We start from the raw sequence: 18,184 nt of genomic DNA on the forward strand, positions 1-18,184 counted from the left end.
GGAGTTGAACGTCCTAGATAGATTGCAAGTTCAAAAACGAAGGATGGCTAAGTTTTATAATAAAAAAGTTATAGCCAAATCGTTCAGCCTGGGCGAATTGGTTTGGAAAACAATACTCCCTTTGGATAGCAAAGATCCGAAGTATGGCAAGTGGTCGCCCAATTGGGAAGGACCATATAAAGTAAATAGTGTGTTGCCTAATGGAGCCTATCATTTGGAAGATTTAGATGGTATCAAGCACATGAGGTTTATTAATGGCAAATATTTGAAAAAATATGTTCCTTCCTTATGGGAAAGTGAACAAATAAAAGAGTAATCAAATCGTGTTGAACGATCGTAAATAAAAAAGGGCCAGAGCGAAATATGCTCAAACAATTCCTTTGTTATCAAACGTTCATTACAAAGTTGCAAAATACAAAATACTAAATGCTCTATAAGTTACAATTGAGTGCAAACTAATCTCTAGATCGATCGCCAAGTAAGAGTGTGAACTGGCCTTGATTGCTATCCTGATCGCACTGCTGCAAAGGCAAGCAAAGAGGTCGAGAAACACTCTCAGCAAGCAGCAGGGAAGAAGAAGCACCCCCACATCGCCTTCCTAAATGCATCGCTGCTATAACAGGCAAGGAGGCTGAGAAGCACTCTCAGCAAGCAAGGTGGCTTGCAGGCATCCTAAAAAATTGTCTTCCATCATCGAACTCCTTGTAAGGAACATGGAGACGATGAGAATAACTTCGCTAGCCAAAGAATATTTCCTATATCCCCCATACCAAAGGTGACATCAAAAAAAATGGCAAAATAGGCAGATCAAATGATCCATTTCCATGGAAGACGAAGGTTTTGGATCGATTGTCAAAATGCCAAACAATGGTAGCAAATTGGTTTTGAAAAGGAAAATGGAAATGGAAATGACAAGTGTGGAATATAAGTACATTTATAGGGGTGTGAAGGTGAAGATACGGAATATGAACAGCCACATTCGTGCCTAGTAACTGGAATCAAATGGCCCGAAATCTTGGGAAAAGAGACAGAAATACCAAGAGAAAATGTGCGTGAATCTTAGCATAAAGCAGTTAAATGCTTGGGGGGTTGACGATTAAAGACAACGTCAATAAATACACAAGAAGACAAATTAATCGTTCATTAATGATAATGGCTGCTGGTACGTTCAGAATTACCAATGGACATCAGTACGAGGTTATAAGGGGAAAGTTAATACGAAGTTACAAAAAGAAAAGTTAAGGCATTATATGTCTTAATTACAATTTGCCCCAGACCGAACGAATTCCTTCCCTAAGTCTCACCCAATCCTCGCTCTGTCGAGAAGAAGTGATATCCAATTCAGCTACAAAATCATCATCAACTTCCAGCTTCTTGTACTGCTCGACCAAAGACTTGGTTCGCTCAATTCCTTGGGAGGCATTACACTTTTTAGCAGCCATTCTCGTCTTGCAGTCGTCCATCCTTGCTTGAAGCTCCTTCATCTGTGCAGCCAAATTGGTCATCAAAGAGTCTTCAATCATAACTTCGAAAGAGATTTCTTTCAATTCGTCCTCAGCTTTGTTGATCTCCAGAAGCAAAGACTCTCTTTCAGATACAGCGCGAAGATATTGAGTACTCTTGGCCTTCAGTTCAACATTTTTGGCCAACAAGGAGAGAATCTCGGAATGGACAACTTTCAACGTCGCTTTAAAATCAGCTGAAAGATTGAGCGACAGAAGTGTCAGTGCTTGAGCCAACTTCGCACTCAAATGTTCAAGCTTATCCTTATATTTGGCAACACTAGTCTGACCGATGTCCATATCCATAAAGGACACATACTCAAATATCGACTGCTTGAGGAACTTCATATCTTCCTTTGAAGAAGCAGAAGGACGACCGGTTGAAGCAGGGCGAGACGTCTTGACTTGCCCCCAGGAAGTGAACAAGTCCTGGAAGGAACGCACCAATCTTATCAGTATCCTGTAAAGAAAATTGCCAACATTGAAGGTTTTCACTACAATAAACAAAGTAGAAGTAAAAGTGAAGCAAAGATTACCTCATCAGCAATCTTGGGAGGTGGCATATCCCCAGCCAAATCTACCACCTGTGGCTCTACCACTTGTGAGGACTTCCCCTTGTCTGGACGAGAAGATTTTACCACAATGGGCAAACCCATGGGAGCATCTGCAGAACTCAAAAAGCAACAAATCAAAAACCAATAACACAAGCAAAGGTAAAACACCAAAAAATGTATTACCTTCTGGTTCGACGTTTAGGGGGATGACGCCCTGGGAAGAAAGTGGCTCATCCATTGGTTGTGATGAGGATTCCGGGACTGAAGGTTTCTCTTTAAGCGTAGTCCCTTCATCAGCTAGTTTGGATGAAGCAGTCTCAGCAGAGGATGATGGAGCAAGAGCTACCAACACCAAAACCTTCAAAGGAGAAGCTGAACTTTTCTGAGAAATCCAAATAAACCATCAACACATAGAAAAGTTTCAAGTATAGAAAAGTATGCTTGTGAGTAAATTTAATTACCTTTCTCCTGACGATGAGAGGAATGTCATCATCATCATCATCATCCAAAATGAGAGATGCTAAGGCTGGCCGTTTGCGGCTTGGGGCACTCTTAGCTGCAGTGGGCTTGGCAGGAAGAGAAGTAGATGGACAAACAGACTGTTTAGCACGAGTAGGGGAGGAAGGACTGATCCAGTGAATGGACAGCACGATTGGCATCAGTTGCAAACAATCTGCGCTTCACTGATGGCCAGAGTTGTTCAAAAAGGGGATGGATGGCACAACTAGGATTGAAGGGGGCTAATGAAAAGTTACTCGTCAAAAGAATATTGCAAGCATCTATAGCTTCTGCCTCTGCCTTATTAATGGTGTGGAAGCGATCTATCAAATTTCTTGAATAACAAGGGGGAACAGGCCAAGTTTGGCCAAAACCAATTTGACGAGCAAAAAATTGGGGAGCATATATTTCAACCCCAGCTTCGGCATTGGCTCCAGTCAAAATATCATGGAACAACTCCCTCCCGGTCAAAAACTAAACACAAACGAGCAGAGAGGTGCCCGCACTGTCCAGGGTGGATGGAGGTTGCACATAATCTGGAGTTAAAGGGGGAGGAAAAGGAAAGAAAGAAGGAATTGAATTCAAAGTATAAAAGAATGAAAAGATGTCCTTTCTGGACATATTTACAGGGCTCAGTGGATCAATAAATAGCCCATAGCAGCTAGCAAAATGAAGGGACAAGGATAGAGCACCAACTGATGAAAAATAGGCTCTCAACCACATTTGAGTGAACCAAAGAGGCCCACTACCAGTGTTAGATGCACCATTCTTCAATTGGAATTGAAGAGAAGTCATGCCTCTATAGAGGGCAGCCAAAAAGAAAGAACACAAATTCAGAGGCCTACCACGCGCCAATTCGTGCGGTATGGGTAAATAGCTCATAGAAGGCTTCATGCTTGGCACACACAGAATATATTTATAAAGCCAAATCTGAAGAAAGGCCACACGCTCAGCATGGGAAGGCTCAGCGCTCGAGTGATTATAACAGCTTTGCAGGCTTGAATAGGACTCGATGAGTTTTCAGTCAAATTTTGGGGCGACACCAGAAATCAAAATACCAGGGAAAATGGTATCGCCCAAAGGTGGCTGATTTACTAGGACCCCAACATCCTTTAAAGTAGTGGACATGGGACCAAGAGGAAAAACAAAAGTATTATACTCAGAGGACAAAAAATTTAAAGCAATAGGAAAAAGCGCTAGATCAAAAATAGGGGGTTGAAGAGAGATTTCTAACAAATCAGAAATCCTAGCACTATCAAAGATTGCCTTGGTAGGACCATGGCCCACAAGGTAAGCATGCCATCTACGGAAAATAACATCAAATTTAGGCTAAGTGTGAATACCTCTTTTGCGAAGCGACCTCAGCGGCAAAGAGCTCAGAAACGGAGGGCCTTGAGTACAAGGGAACGACTGGCCCACCGCCACTTGTTCGACGGCCTCGGCGTTGTTGAATGAAGGACCTAGATAGAACTCATTGAGTTTGGCATCGGCTGGTGCAAGGAAGTTCGGAGTTATATATGGCCGAGTGAGGATTTTCTGGAAGTCTTCGAAACTGAAAGAGTCACCAGATTGGGTTTGTGAAGCAGCCATTGGGAACGAAATAAAGTTTTGTTGAAATTTGCTTGAGAAACGTAGCAGAGAAGCAAGAAGATGAACAGTAATATTGCGAGAGAGAAGCGCGAAACAATGAGGCGTAATTTAGTGGTGCGATGAAATGGCGTGTATTTGGGGGTTATGTCGCGCCTTTTCAAGCTATGGAAGAAAACAATAATTGAAATTCTTGAAAATTTCAAATGTTGCTGGGAAACACAAAGTGAATATGGCAAAAATTAATAATTGGTATTAGTTCTGCCATATTGGGGGTAATTGTTGACACGCTAAAAGTGCAGCCCAAATCGAATAGCCCAAAGAATGAAGCCCAATTGGGCAATTCAGGATAAAGGCCCAAATAGAGTTGTTAATGAATACAGTGGAAGCCCACGAACGCGGTAACACCATCGCCCAAACTTGCAAGACACCCAAGATCTGAGCGAATGAAGTGCCTTGCAGTCACCCAGAGTTATGACCCTGTTCTCGCTCAAACCTTCGAAGCGTCCAAGATCTTAGCAAACATAAGATGTTATGGTTATCCAAAAGTGCAGTTATTGAAATACTTATTGAGTAATCTTATCACGTTTCACGATTCAAGGAGTTGAGTTGAAGACGATTGAACGACAAAGAGTAGTGGCAACAGTTAGAGACGGCAGTTCCACGATAAGTTGGCCACCATGAAGAAAGTTGGCAGTTATAAAGCAATTAAACAGTTTTTAAGCGGTTGATCATGAAGAGATCATCAAGGGAATATAAAAGGAAGAAAAGACATAGAGTAAATGACCCCGAATCAAACACTCTCAAACAGAGAATATGTAATTTTAATTTCTTAGTTTAGACTTAAACATTTCTTTTCAGTACTCGTATGTTTACGCCCCTTGGAGGCATTCTGTTTAGTTCCAATTGTAAAGTCATCGCCAATAAAACACCCCTTTTTGGGACTTTGTCTCAAGAGGTTTGTTCCTTACACAGTCGTCTGATCCCTTTTTAATTGTTAGTGACTACCCGTGCGAAACACCTTTTTTGATTTCGTGCAATCTTGGAAAGTAATTTTGACAGCGATTTAACCTACTTAGAGCTCCAATTTCGGATTCTTCATGCTATATCGTGGAGAATAAGGCTAGTAAATAATTAAAGGCAAAACAACATAAAGAGATTGAAGATTCAAGGCTTGAAATTGAAAAGCAAGAAATTGGTTCTACATCTTTTTCCTGCATTTAGATATTTCGGGTGATGTGTTTCCTATATTCTCATTGTAATCTCATTATAGATATGCTAGGCTAAACATTCTAGTGTTGGGATGAAGACGAAACCTTTAGTTTTACCATTTTAATTCAAAGAACGCTTATTTGGTTAATTTGTATTATTGATTGATATTGCATGCTTAATTAATTATTACTCTGCTTGATCACCATTTAGAAAACAAGTTGCTTGTTTTAAATCTGGGAGGTTCAAAATAAAATTAGACCATTATAATAATAGCACAAGGCTCAACAAACTTTAGGAATGATAGTTTATGACTTGTGCAATCACATATGTAATTGTGTGGATGAATGCATTATTTTACATATGAATTCGGGGTAGGAATGGTACCGAGTCATGTTTAGGAATGGGTTTGACTCCCTTCGGGAGAGATATTTGAATAAAATTAGATTATAAATTGTCAATGATATCCAAACTACACTAGATAACATAGGTCGAGAGTTGAAATGGGAGAACAATAGCTGGATTCGAAATCTCAATACATGTTTCTCATATATAATTTTCATACAACTTTGATAATAATTAGGATAATACTAATAGTTAACCAAATACAATTCAAACAATCACTTTTGTTATGGTTAAATTTGAGTTCGACAACCAATTAGTAAAATTTAATTTAGAACTTCTTCCTCGTGGGATGATACTTTTACTCCTAAAATTATTACTTGTCAACAATCTCTTACGCTTGCAGAATTTCATTGAACAATATTCCTTATCTTGATATTTGACGTTATCTAGATTTTTTTTGTTATCATCTTTTGCTTTAAATAAGAGTTGTCACTTTAGTTAAAGGCATTGAACTTCGAATTAAATAAAAACTAGTGAAAAATTCTCCCAATATTGACTTTCTTTCAATCTGCTGGTCCTAAATCGGTATTAATTAGAATCAACGATTTTACAACAAGATCAAGAATTTGGAATTTGGTTTTCTTTGAAAAGAATTAACGAATATTTGATTCCTAAATTCACGGTATTCTTTGTGATTCAACATGTCTTTAGGTGCTTTTTCTTTTTCTTTTTTTGGTGTGTTCGTTCACATTTATTTGCTGATTCACGTTGCATCAATTTGTTAGCTAGCTCATCCACTATGGAATATCGTTCGCGATATGTTTATGAATCTAAAATGAACAACTGCACATAACATAATCTATCAATTTTATCAGTAACCTGCTGAATCTACCATGGTCAACTTATTTCATTAGTAATACATTTACTGGTTGTTAAAAGAGTCTGATTTAGCCCAGAAACAATCCTCCCCTAATATGGAATATATTTCCAAGGAATCCTATAATTTCAGGGAAACTGCAAGCTGAGAAACTAAAGACGGCCCTCTGAAAAAATAATGTTAGCCATTCTAAGATCTTTCATGTTAAAATGACTAGGAATATTTTTAGTCTCATTGATTGCAAAATGTTAATCCTCCACATGAAGACTAATAAAGAAATGTGAATTATTTCGATTTATGTATGCACTTATTGCACTCATTTACTTTATATCTATTTACAAATGAACCCCACTTGGCGTACAGGGGATACTTTCACAGGGGCTTTACAAATCACACACAATAGGGGGTGAGTAGGTTAATTTTTCACCATTTTTTCATTTAGGTGGGATCCACCCTTTGCGAGTTATCTGGTCGTGTTCTGTGAAGCTGGCTGTACAAGAGGAATTGTCCTTTACAAATCATCACGAGGAATCAAACTTTCGTGCCACTATTTAAGAGCCTTCGTAAAACCATCTTTACGAAGTTGTGTAAGACCTTTACAGTGGTCCAAATATATATCTTGACGTAGATCACAATTTAAAAAAAAAAAAAAAAAAAAAAAAAAAAAAAAAAACAATTTTCACATCCATTTTAAGAATAATAAATTATGAGTTGCAACAACTACGATAGGCAATCTAATAGATGTCACTTCAGTAAACACAGAAATGGTTTGAAAGAAGTCTAAATAAGGTTTTTGTTTAAACCGCCTTGCAACATGTCTCGCTTTATACCTGTCTGTACTTCCAAACATTTTCAGTTTTTCCCTTGTGACCAATTTACACGCTATTGTTTTACAACCTGTTAGTAAATACACTCATTTCCAATTCTTTACAACTTTCCAAAATTTAGTATCAGGCAATAGTAATGCTTCCAAGTTTATTTCGAAATTTTTCTCTTAGTTAAGAATAAGATTCTTCCTTCAATTTCTAAAACCCCCGCTAGTTATCTGGAAGGGAAATATTTCTTCATTAAAATACCGCCACCTTAACTCAAGAATTCATTATTTTCAATGTCAAAAAATTTGGATGTTGTGCCTTTTACCACATCCAAGAAAAGCACGAGTGGGAACTCACTCCCAGTTCGGGTTTCTGAAGTTCGAACATCAAGGAGACTTATTTTTTTTAAAATAATAATCTTCACTTTCATTTTCCAAAAAATCAGCATTAGTATATTAAGGACCTATATACATGCAGTGGAACTTAAAACGACTCATAATAACCTTCAAAAAAAAGTAAAAGCTTAGATTATTAATATAGATCTCCTCTAAAAAGGAGCATAATAGTTTCCTTTACAACCCTATCCCCTGTACATATAATTTGAAATACAACAAATTAAGGGGGTAGGAAAATACAGGGAAAAGAAAAACGAGTCGGGCTGAAATAGTAAGGGCTAACCCTAGTAACCAAAATCTTGGTATGTAGGATTAAATTTCACAGGAACCATAAATAATTCCTGAAGAGAGCAAATATATAATACCAACCACTAAAAGCAAATTAAATTTGGAAGCGAAAGCTCCTCTTTTTCCATTCCAAGTCAAAAATTAATTCTAGTTTAACAAACCACCAAATGTACAGAAACGCGGAGGGGAGAAAAAACTTCCATCAGCTAACCTTTTTTCTGCGTTAACACTCTCCTATACGAATCACAGATTTCACCTTCCTCACATTTACGTGTTGCCTCAGAGCAAGAATATTAAGAAGCAATTCCATTTAGTTGTATATTTTCACAGCTTTCTCGAATGTGTGGCGGTTCTGCAATTATCAGAAAGAACAAAAGTTACAAGGATTGGAATTTACGCCTACCAAATATTTATTTCCTTTAGTTAAGAGAACGTTAAATGTGATAAAAGGCCCACACAGGTATTACTAACAATCGAAGTTCACATCAAATTTCAAAGATGGTTTAGAAATCGGATGCTTTTCCTGTACAAATTATCCATTTAAGTGGAAGCTATAATCTAACATCGAAGTGGAACAGCTAAGATTCAAAATATTCACCTGGCTTGCAGCATAAGCCCTTTTAGGTGTAGTGTCAGAATGCTCTAACCCAAGGTACTGCTCCCAAGCACCATAAACATCTCTTCTCTAGATGAGAATAAACACAAGTTCCTCAGTTATATAAAGAAAATGAATATATTAATAAATTTAATAGATAAGACAAAAAAATTTAGCACTCAAAAGACGACCTGAAAACGGCTGGAGACAATGTCAGAGTCCTCAAGATATTCTGGACGTCCCAGTGAGAGAAAAGCAAACTTCCACTGAACATACAAGTAAAAAAATCGTACGACCAAAAGTCCAACCTTAGCAATTTAATTACACATACCATTAGGCAGCAGCAACTTTTAGTGAAGTGCTGCATGCTCGTTAAAAAACCATCAGTAGTGTAGATTTGAGAATGGAAAATACCTTAGAGAATTCCTCGTCAGGTACCTGCAATTTCTTTTGAATCCGCATTTTAACATCCGCTAGAATTTCAGCATCATGAATGACCAAAAAGAAGGGTTCCCCAAAATTCTGTACTTGCTGTATGGGAACCAATTAAACATATGATCACATTTTTAATATATAACCATATTGAGCTCACTGCTGTTATAACAATGTTAAAAAAGAATCAGACATTAAATGACAATCAGCATGTAAATTATGTGAATGCTTAAATACCACTTGATTCTGAGCATTCTCCTTCTTAAAATGGTAAACATGAATCAATCGGCTATTGGGACCAGGGTTCTTCTCTTCTTCTGGAATCTGGAACAGAGAATAAGCCAAATTCAAGCCAGAAACATTTCAATGGTAACGCAGCAAGAATATCTTATTAAAAATCCATCAGAAATGGAAAATTATAACATAATAAACCGACCCAAAAAATGATGAAAACGTTTTATACAAACCATAAGACCAAATCTAGAACTGTTAATTTCCTGAATTTTGTAAGATAGCATCAAGATATTAAAATTTCCAGAATTCTGTCACACCACGTTACTAAATTTTAAAGTTGAAGATATACCACGGTTCAGAACAGAAGACTCAAAACTGTGTGTGAGAGAGAAAAATGGAGTGCTAAAATAGAGTAAGAGGCTATTTTCAGAGAGAGAGATCATGTAAGTATGCATATGTGTATCTGCCTGTGTGTGTTACACGTGTATGTATATCATTATATGTGAACATATATACACTATCACCGAATAAAAGTGGCTAAAGAGAATCTTCCTGAATTCTTTCAGACAGCATATGAGCATATTACCAAATTTCGAAGTTAATGGAGAAACGAGGTAGCTGAACAGAAAACTTTGTGCTTGAAAATGGTGAGAAAATAGAGCAAAGAGGGAGATTCTGAGAGTTAAGTAACCTCTTCAGCACGCAATGTCCAGTATTGATCATTTATATTCTCAATCTTCTCATTGAGCGGAAAGATCTGCAGAATTGGAAACAGCAGGACATGTATGACATCATAAAACCAAAGATCGTGCTCAGTATGTCTCAGACTTCAAGTAAAGTAAATGCCATCATATCAGGAATAAAGTATAGTAAACTTCAGAGTGGGCAGAGTCGGCAGACACGTTACCTTGTAAATCTTGTGATAGAAAACTTCCAGCAACCTAAGTTCTGCATTTGGATGAGACAACTCTACCTACAGAAGACATGAGAAATTGTGGATCCTTCAGTTTTCCTTATATTTTTTTGCCCACAAAATATAATGCTGTAAAACATAATTTCTGTAATAACTGCGGCAAATAGTTTCAGGAATAGTGAAAGACAAAAGAAGTATCAGTTTATGAATAAAAAATGTGCCATGTGATTTGTTCGAGCAAACCTTTGTTTTGATCTCGTTAAGCACATCTCCAACCGTGCTTTGTCTCGGCAATCTAATATTGAGTACTACTGCCTGAAAAGAGAAGTTATACTAAGTGTTATACGATTTTATACAATCAGGTTAACAAGAACAATACAACAATGACATCCGTAGTCTTCCTACCTCATCCTTTGTCGCATGATGAAAGGCAACTTTCAGAGTCTTCAGACATTGCAATTCTGGTAGAGGAATGTCCAGTACTTCATAATAAAGAATATCTGAGATCTAAGGAAAAGAAAAAGTTATTACTCCATCGACATCAGAACACCCCTGCCCCAGTTAAAAATATATAAAAACAGTAGAAGACTTCATGTCGGAGCTACCTGATTGTAGTGAACAAGCATGTCTAATAGGCGATCAACCGATCTATACTTGATGGGATTGGGCTTTGGTTGCTGAGAATAGCAATTATGAGGAGTAAGCCTAATTTTAGATGGATCATCCAACCCAAGGTGCTGAGCTACCCTTTCCACAACATCATCATAAGTGTGGTTCTTTGCTCTGGAGATTTATGTCAAAAAGATTAGAAGCAACCAACTAAATTTGCTCAGGAAATTACAATTAAAGGAATAAGCATAATACTTGTAAACTAAACTCTTCAATAGTCCAGGAAAATAAGATCAGAAGGTACTCACAACTCTAGGCAGAATTCATCTTCCTTGGGTCTCTCCAGAGCACGAAAATGGACAGTCTGCAAAAAATCAATTCATTCTGAAAAAGAGTGAGAAAACTTGCACTGGCATTCTTGGTTACCTAAAAATGAAGCAAGCACATCAGAAATAAGGTTATATGCGTAGATACCCACAAAAAAGTCAAAAAGGACTTAAATGAGAGGAAAGAGCAAGTGATGGGATATTAAATAATTGTATATCCCTGCCTGACAAGAATAATTATGGGATAAGGCTGTATTAAGTTCAGTTGAAATGGCAGGCAAGAGATCTTTGATTGTTGGCCAAGCTAGCCAGAAAAGGCACCGAGCATATCCTACTTTTTGGCTTAAATTTATTGATAGGTCATGGAAATTTAAACTGTTGCACCCCCAACAGCCTCCAGCCCAAACTCCTGCTCCCTCACCCAAAAAAAAAATAATAGTAATAAGGTGATTTCCCATGGGGTGTTCTCTGATATGTCTGCAGCAAGTCTGAATAATGGAATTGATCACATAAATTTATCTATGGCCTATCATGTCAGTAACATGCACGTGCCACAAAACAGCGTCAATCATGTAAATTGCAATGCTCCTACCACCATAGATATAGAAGCGGCAACTTCAAATGTAGTTAACTGCCAATATGTAAAATATGTGTATTTTGTCTCGGAAGGCTTTCTTTATTTTAGAAAACTGAAAAAATTCTAGATGCATATGGTATATGAGGATAAAGGCCTAATGCTCGACATCGATTAGTTTAGTTATCAAAAGGAAAATAAAAGTACTTTGAAGCATATTATAGAAGTGCGAGATTGACCTGCCGATTTTTCACATATTCCAAAAATGAAGGAACTCCAGGATATCGGAATTTTTCTTCACCTTCTGGGAGAAGCTTCTTTTGGAAACAGATAATGTCCCCATCCTCAATCTGGGAGACATGAGAGCGAAAGAGTACACAAATCAGCAAAGAAAGAAAAATCAATACATTCAAGTGCCAAAACTAAAACACAACACTAAATACCTGGCTAAACCTAAATGAAGCTCTTCTGTCGAGGCGTTCACACATGACAGTAGGCTCAAATTTTATCTCCTGAAAAATTAAAAAATAAGAACATTGGCAAATGAAATGATGTTTCATAAATAACAAGCAACTTAGATATAATGTGTATGGTCTACATACTATAATATGCAGTTGCATTCCTGTATGCATATGTAATGATCGGACAAACCTCAAAGAGTTCAATCTCTTCATCAGGAGCAAATCCAGCCAATTCATTTAGTTTTGTCAAGATCTCCATCGGCTTGCCAGAGCTTTTCACAAAAAACCTACCAACATACCTGAAAATAATAATAAAAAAATAAATAGATCACATGGTCAAAAGACAATTGAAAGGTGAAGATAGTATAACACACCCCCACATGAAAACTTTGAAAAACTACAAATTACCTGAGTTCTTCTTTCTCAGGATCATAAAGCTTAAAGAACAGAAGTATGTCTTCCTTAGTTTTGTCAGGAGGAGGAAAGGGATGTAGCTCCTACACAATCAACATAATCATTAAAAATCCAATTAAACCGGGAGTGAAGATGTGCTTCAACGTTGACGTTCAAGTACCATCTATCAAACACTGAGAAGTGCGGACACGCCAACGTGTTTTTTTTCTTTTTTCACAAAAGTAGGACAACACAACATGAAAAGGACTCGTTAATAAAAAAATAAAATAAAATAATATTTTAGTTTTTATTTTCCATTAATAGATAAGCATATTGAACTGCCTTGTAAATAATGGGTTTTAAATTCTGTACTTCTTAGCCTTTTCGGTTTTAACATTTTTGCTCATTCAACTCTTAAATGCTTTAGTATTTTTTTCTCTCCAATTGCACCTACACGCCGGCCTTCCTAGAATCAAACATTACAATAACAAAAGATACCTGGCCATGTTTGACTTCCAAAAACAACTTCAACTCAGCATTATGAGCTTTATTGGAGACTTCCCTCAATGCACCAACCTGTATAATATAATTATTATGGGGTGAACAAATATTTTAAAAACTATAATAAAGAAAAAAATCAAATGAAACCACAAACAATCAACTCAGGAAACAATTGTCACAATCTTGAAAGTAGGCACTGAAAACACCCAGACAGCAGATGATGGGAAAATTGACAAGCACAAGAAAGAGAATTTCGTCAAACATCATTGTAGTTCCAGTCTTGTGCATGTACTTGTTTTCAAGGAGTGGAAGATGGAGTGCAATGACACCCCAAACCCAAAACCTCTTCCCTAAAGAGAGAGAAAAGGAAAAACTCAATGTTGTAAAAACTGTACTGGAAAAAACTGAGAACCAGTGCGGTTTTCATCCAAAAACTGGAAATCTCAAAACCAGTTAAATAACCATCGTTCACCCCCAAATTTTTGCTTTAATTAATTTACTTATTTTTTTACCGCCAGTTTGATACCAGTCCAACCCTTTGACCCTTAAATCTTTTCCAAGTCCATGCCTAGGCATGTTTTTCAATTTGAAAAAAGTAAATTAACACCATTTTACTTTTCAAAGCGGAAAATATGAAGTGAAGATCGAGCCATATTCAAAGCCAACAACATGCACGTTCACTCATGGTAGAAATTCTATAAGAAAATATCAATTAGAAAGTCCATTCTCCAGACATAGACAACAGGAGAAACATGCTCAAAATAGCAATTGCAACTGTTTCCTTTCTAGAGAAAGTAAATATCAGCTGACCCAAGAAAACCTTGTTCCAATTAATGGGTTGATTACTCTCCCATTTGCTTAATTGATGGTAACTTATTCGGCCCTGTTTGGTTTGGATTAAAATATCAAGTCAAAGTCACCAATTAATTTTAACCACACATTTCATAGGATTCACAACTTTTCGACCACGCGGTTCATTAACTTTTATCAAATTCTACTAAAAATCTAATTTTAATCCATACCAAATAGGATTTAAGCACATTTCACCATTGCGACAATGAGACAGTCTTCCATAACCCTAAAAGATTTAAGCAATTTTTTGCCTACCCAAAATGGCAATATAAATACGTTCCTTACATCCTGAGTTTTCCACTATCATTTTGGACTTTCCAGACAATAGTACGTTCTTTAAACAAAAGTTTAACCTTACAACTGATTATAATCAAAACCTTTTCTCTTGGCTTCTGTCAATAAATCAGCCTAAATCTCTTTTGTAAATTAAAATCAAATATTATGTCACAGTATTTTCGAAATATGTGCTCTCCTTATTTGCCCTACATCTTGTATCATTACCCGCATAAGGTTTAAGTTGCCAGAAAGGAACAAACTGTTTAAAACTCAATAATCGTAGAAATTATGATAATCAGATTTTAAAACTCAATAATAGTAGGAATTATGATAATCAGAACATAAATTTACAGTTTGTGCTTCCTCCTGTGGTGTCAATGGACGGTTCGGACGATATGTGTGATTCTGCCTCTTTGCCCAAATCCAAAAGCGCTGGAATTGAACTGGTATACCAAATTCTCTAGCAACCTCCTCCTGCAATGATACATTATTTAATTATTAATTAAATCACTAGCACAGAAAAAATCAAAATTATGATAAACAGAACATATATCAATATGTACAAAATGGCAAAAGGAAAAAAGAAACATTTAATAAATTTACAGTTTGTGCTTCCTCCTGTGGTGTCAATGGACGGTTCGGACGATATGTGTGATTCTGCCTCTTTGCCCAAATCCAAAAGCGCTGGAATTGAAGTGGTATACCAAATTCTCTAGCAACCTCCTCCTGCAATGATACATTATTTAATTATTAATTAAATCACTAGCACAGAAAAAATCAAAACCAAAATCATTGCGAGTGAAGAAAAGGGGATTATAAAACAACAAAATAATTGAATGGAAATCATGTTGTCTAAGGTGTCATGAAGTTAAAACAAGATTTAGACTTAATGTTACAGCCCATATACCAAGAGCCTACCTATCGGATACACGGATCTATTCTAGTGTTCAGACAGGACAAGACTGGTTAGGACCCAGTTACATGTGCATATATTCATAATAACATATACAGACCATATATTAGATCAAATCTCAGAAATGATGTTTAGCCCCAAACATCAATGCCAAAGGTTAACAAGCACAAAGGCTGACAGACCACTTGTCAACGCACGAATAAAATTGATAACCCAATCTATCACCATAATATTTCACTACCACCCTAAGCAAGAATAACCATTGACAACCTCAAGTTTCTTCACTTCCCCTTTCCCGTCCTTCCATTTTCCACTTTTCTTTCCATTAATCCCTGCAAGATCTTGCTATCAGAACATTGTCACTGAGAGTCCTAACTTGAAAACGCACAAAACCTTAATCTCAGTAGAAATTCGAATTTGCTTAAGAAGATATAAATTTGTATGGGTATCAGTATAAAACATATCATTACTGAGTTGCTGTGGTTGGACTAAATAGACTGATTGGAGATTTGTGGAGGAGGAGGTGGAGGTGTTAGTTGGCCGCTGAAGCAATGCCCGCGAAGGCAGTAGTGTATGTGTGGGAGGGGGGTGAGTTTGGGTATACAGCCCGTGGAAAAGGTGGCAGTGGGTGCGATCAGGGGAAGAAGAAACTATATCCTTTTCACATTCTATATACTCAAAGGCAAAGTGTCAAATGTGAATTCAAAAGCATCCATCTCAACAATCCTGGTCTCAGGTGTGAGGTTAGGTATTCAGATCTGTCGGCCTGACAGTGTTTTGCAAGAATTTAAAGAAAACATTAAAATTATATCAATTACTCTATATATATCAGCACACCAACACGTAAGGCTAAATTAATATTGGTCTAAATCATCCTCTCTTGGCTTGTTCCATTGATATACCCAATCTAAATCATTCTTAGTTCATACTCAATTGGTGTCACATCCATTTGCTGCATCGAATCAATATCAAAACAAGAAGAAGATAAGCCTCATTCCTAACAAAATTTTGATTGGCTACATGTATCATTTTTCACACTCCATTTGATCCTAAGCTGTATCTACTAATATAATGTAATCAATTATTTAACGTCTTCATTTTTTCTACATTCATTTTATGGACATTTGTCTTTACGGCAATATTGTGAGCCTTAAATCATAGTTGGTTTCATACTCATTCTAACAACTTACCTTTTAAATTTGAACTTAGTAGACTTCTTATACAAACATGTAGAATTCATTTTGTCCTAGTAGACTTCTTATACAAACATGTAGAATTCTTTTTGTCCAACCTATATTCCAAACTTATACATTATATCCTCTTCAAGTACCTGGTTCTATGATCAAACCTAAATCTTTAAAAAGAGCATCGAAACAATACAGACATTTCAGTAAATTAGATGCAGGATCAAGAAAGTTTGTTGAGAATAGGATTCAACTTGCTGTATATTTATATGCTTGAAGGGGTCTTGATTTTAAAAAGTTTTAAATTCAGCACTTTTGCACTCCAACTTGGACCTTATGTAACCTAGCGTAAGACCTGTTTGTTAGCTTAACAAGTTTCAAATTAAGTTGCAGCATTTAATTGAGGTTTAGGGTGAGATTGGTTTAGGTGAGCAAATTTTACTTGGTGCCATAATCAAACTACAAACCCTAAAATAATACAGATGCAAATATCTTTGTTCAGTCAATACAGCGCTCATTTCTCTCTGTTTTGGTAATTTTACCGTTTACACATTTCTTTTCTAATTCTTTTTCAATATTTTCGCGCTATTGTATTTACAACACTTGTCTCAAATGCTACAGGATCTTCCTTCTTGCTCTACATTTCTATATCATATATGTAACAAAAAAATTACATTGTCCTGTATATAGAAACAAATAAATCCAACTCACATTTCATTTCACAGATAAACAAGATGATCAAGTGATACCTTGAAAAGGTTAAAAGGCGTCTGTTTCTGAATTCTAAAGCTGCGGACTTTATCATGATCAACAAGATCAAAATATATATCCTTTCCAATCTGTTCCTTCAAATCCTCATCTCGGGCAACCTGCAAATGTTGGTAAATTGCATCAGCACTCATTCTGGGAAAGCAGAGATCAATCTTTATATGAGAAAGTTGCCCTCTAGAAACAATAACCTTGATGATGGTATAAAGATGGGCCTGCGCCTTATATCTCCTCTTGTCCTCCTTCACTTCTTGTTCTTTTTTCAGTCTCATCTGGAATACATAGAGCGTGTGATGTTTTATGTCCAAAATCACAACAAAGCAGGATAGAATGATTTCCAGATCCACGTCCACAAATTTACCCTAAGATGTTCAGCGATGTCCTTCTCATCAACATCACATATTATCTTATCCTTATCACCCACACGTATATACACCAGCATGTAGGCATTCGAGTATTTTGTAAATTTAAATGGGGTGTTGTTGTAGCCAGGATTTGTTTGCGGCAACTGTTGAAGGAAAATGAAGATAAGCAACACGATAAAAATGGGAATACAGGAAAACCCAAGGAAAAGGCAGGAATGCTACCTCTTCCTCACCACCATACTGTTCCTCTAAAGCTCTCTTCATATCTTCTTTAGTGACCCTCTCATCATCAAATTTGTACCTAAAGATGAGAATCACAAAACCGCAAGGCAAATCTTGTATGTCATATTAAAAACATCAACTAAAACTCTCTTGATATAACAGATAAAAGCATAAACATGTCAAGAAAGTAAAGCACGACGGATTAAACGAATGAATGATATTCAAAGATACATGCCCCAACCATCAACATGATAAATGAATTATTTGGATACGTGAGTTATAAACAAAAATAATATATATATATATATATATATAGACATATACATATACATACATATGCATATGCATATATATATATATGTGTGTGTGTGTGTGTGTGTGTGTGTGTATATGTATGTGTATACATATACAAATACATATACACATACATACATATATGTATATGCATATATGTATGTGTGTGTATATATATATATCCTCCTCCAAGGGGAAGTGC

General features: G+C 36.5%; 1 protein-coding gene across 4 annotated transcripts in view; it reads right to left on the reverse strand.

Annotated features, from left to right (window-relative positions):
• Positions 1-7,891: 7,891 nt before the first annotated feature.
• LOC111378798 (ubiquitin carboxyl-terminal hydrolase 12-like) overlaps positions 7,892-18,184 on the reverse strand; it is a 16,869-nt gene continuing 6,576 nt past the window's right edge. For 3 of the 4 annotated variants that reach the window (XM_023002053.1, XM_023002052.1, XM_023002050.1), the window contains exons 12-32: positions 17,689-17,767; positions 17,463-17,609; positions 17,293-17,373; positions 17,083-17,202; positions 14,588-14,710; positions 13,106-13,183; positions 12,623-12,711; positions 12,405-12,513; positions 12,197-12,265; positions 11,993-12,103; positions 11,162-11,217; positions 10,850-11,027; positions 10,650-10,751; positions 10,488-10,559; positions 10,239-10,304; positions 10,023-10,088; positions 9,335-9,421; positions 9,080-9,196; positions 8,857-8,931; positions 8,669-8,755; positions 7,892-8,422 (exon numbers count right to left, since the gene is read on the reverse strand). In XM_023002053.1, the coding sequence (XP_022857821.1) occupies positions 8,381-8,422; positions 8,669-8,755; positions 8,857-8,931; positions 9,080-9,196; positions 9,335-9,421; positions 10,023-10,088; positions 10,239-10,304; positions 10,488-10,559; positions 10,650-10,751; positions 10,850-11,027; positions 11,162-11,217; positions 11,993-12,103; positions 12,197-12,265; positions 12,405-12,513; positions 12,623-12,711; positions 13,106-13,183; positions 14,588-14,710; positions 17,083-17,202; positions 17,293-17,373; positions 17,463-17,609; positions 17,689-17,767 (1,954 nt within the window). In that variant the 3' untranslated portion in view covers positions 7,892-8,380. Of the gene's footprint in view, positions 8,423-8,668; positions 8,756-8,856; positions 8,932-9,079; positions 9,197-9,334; positions 9,422-10,022; positions 10,089-10,238; positions 10,305-10,487; positions 10,560-10,649; positions 10,752-10,849; positions 11,028-11,161; positions 11,218-11,992; positions 12,104-12,196; positions 12,266-12,404; positions 12,514-12,622; positions 12,712-13,105; positions 13,184-14,587; positions 14,711-14,839; positions 14,963-17,082; positions 17,203-17,292; positions 17,374-17,462; positions 17,610-17,688; positions 17,768-18,184 lie in introns of all 4 variants that reach the window. The other variant, XM_023002051.1, reaches the window with a different exon arrangement.

Source organism: Olea europaea, unplaced genomic scaffold (genome assembly GCF_002742605.1).
Source record: "Olea europaea var. sylvestris unplaced genomic scaffold, O_europaea_v1 scaffold187, whole genome shotgun sequence".
Classification (NCBI taxonomy): domain Eukaryota; kingdom Viridiplantae; phylum Streptophyta; class Magnoliopsida; order Lamiales; family Oleaceae; genus Olea; species Olea europaea.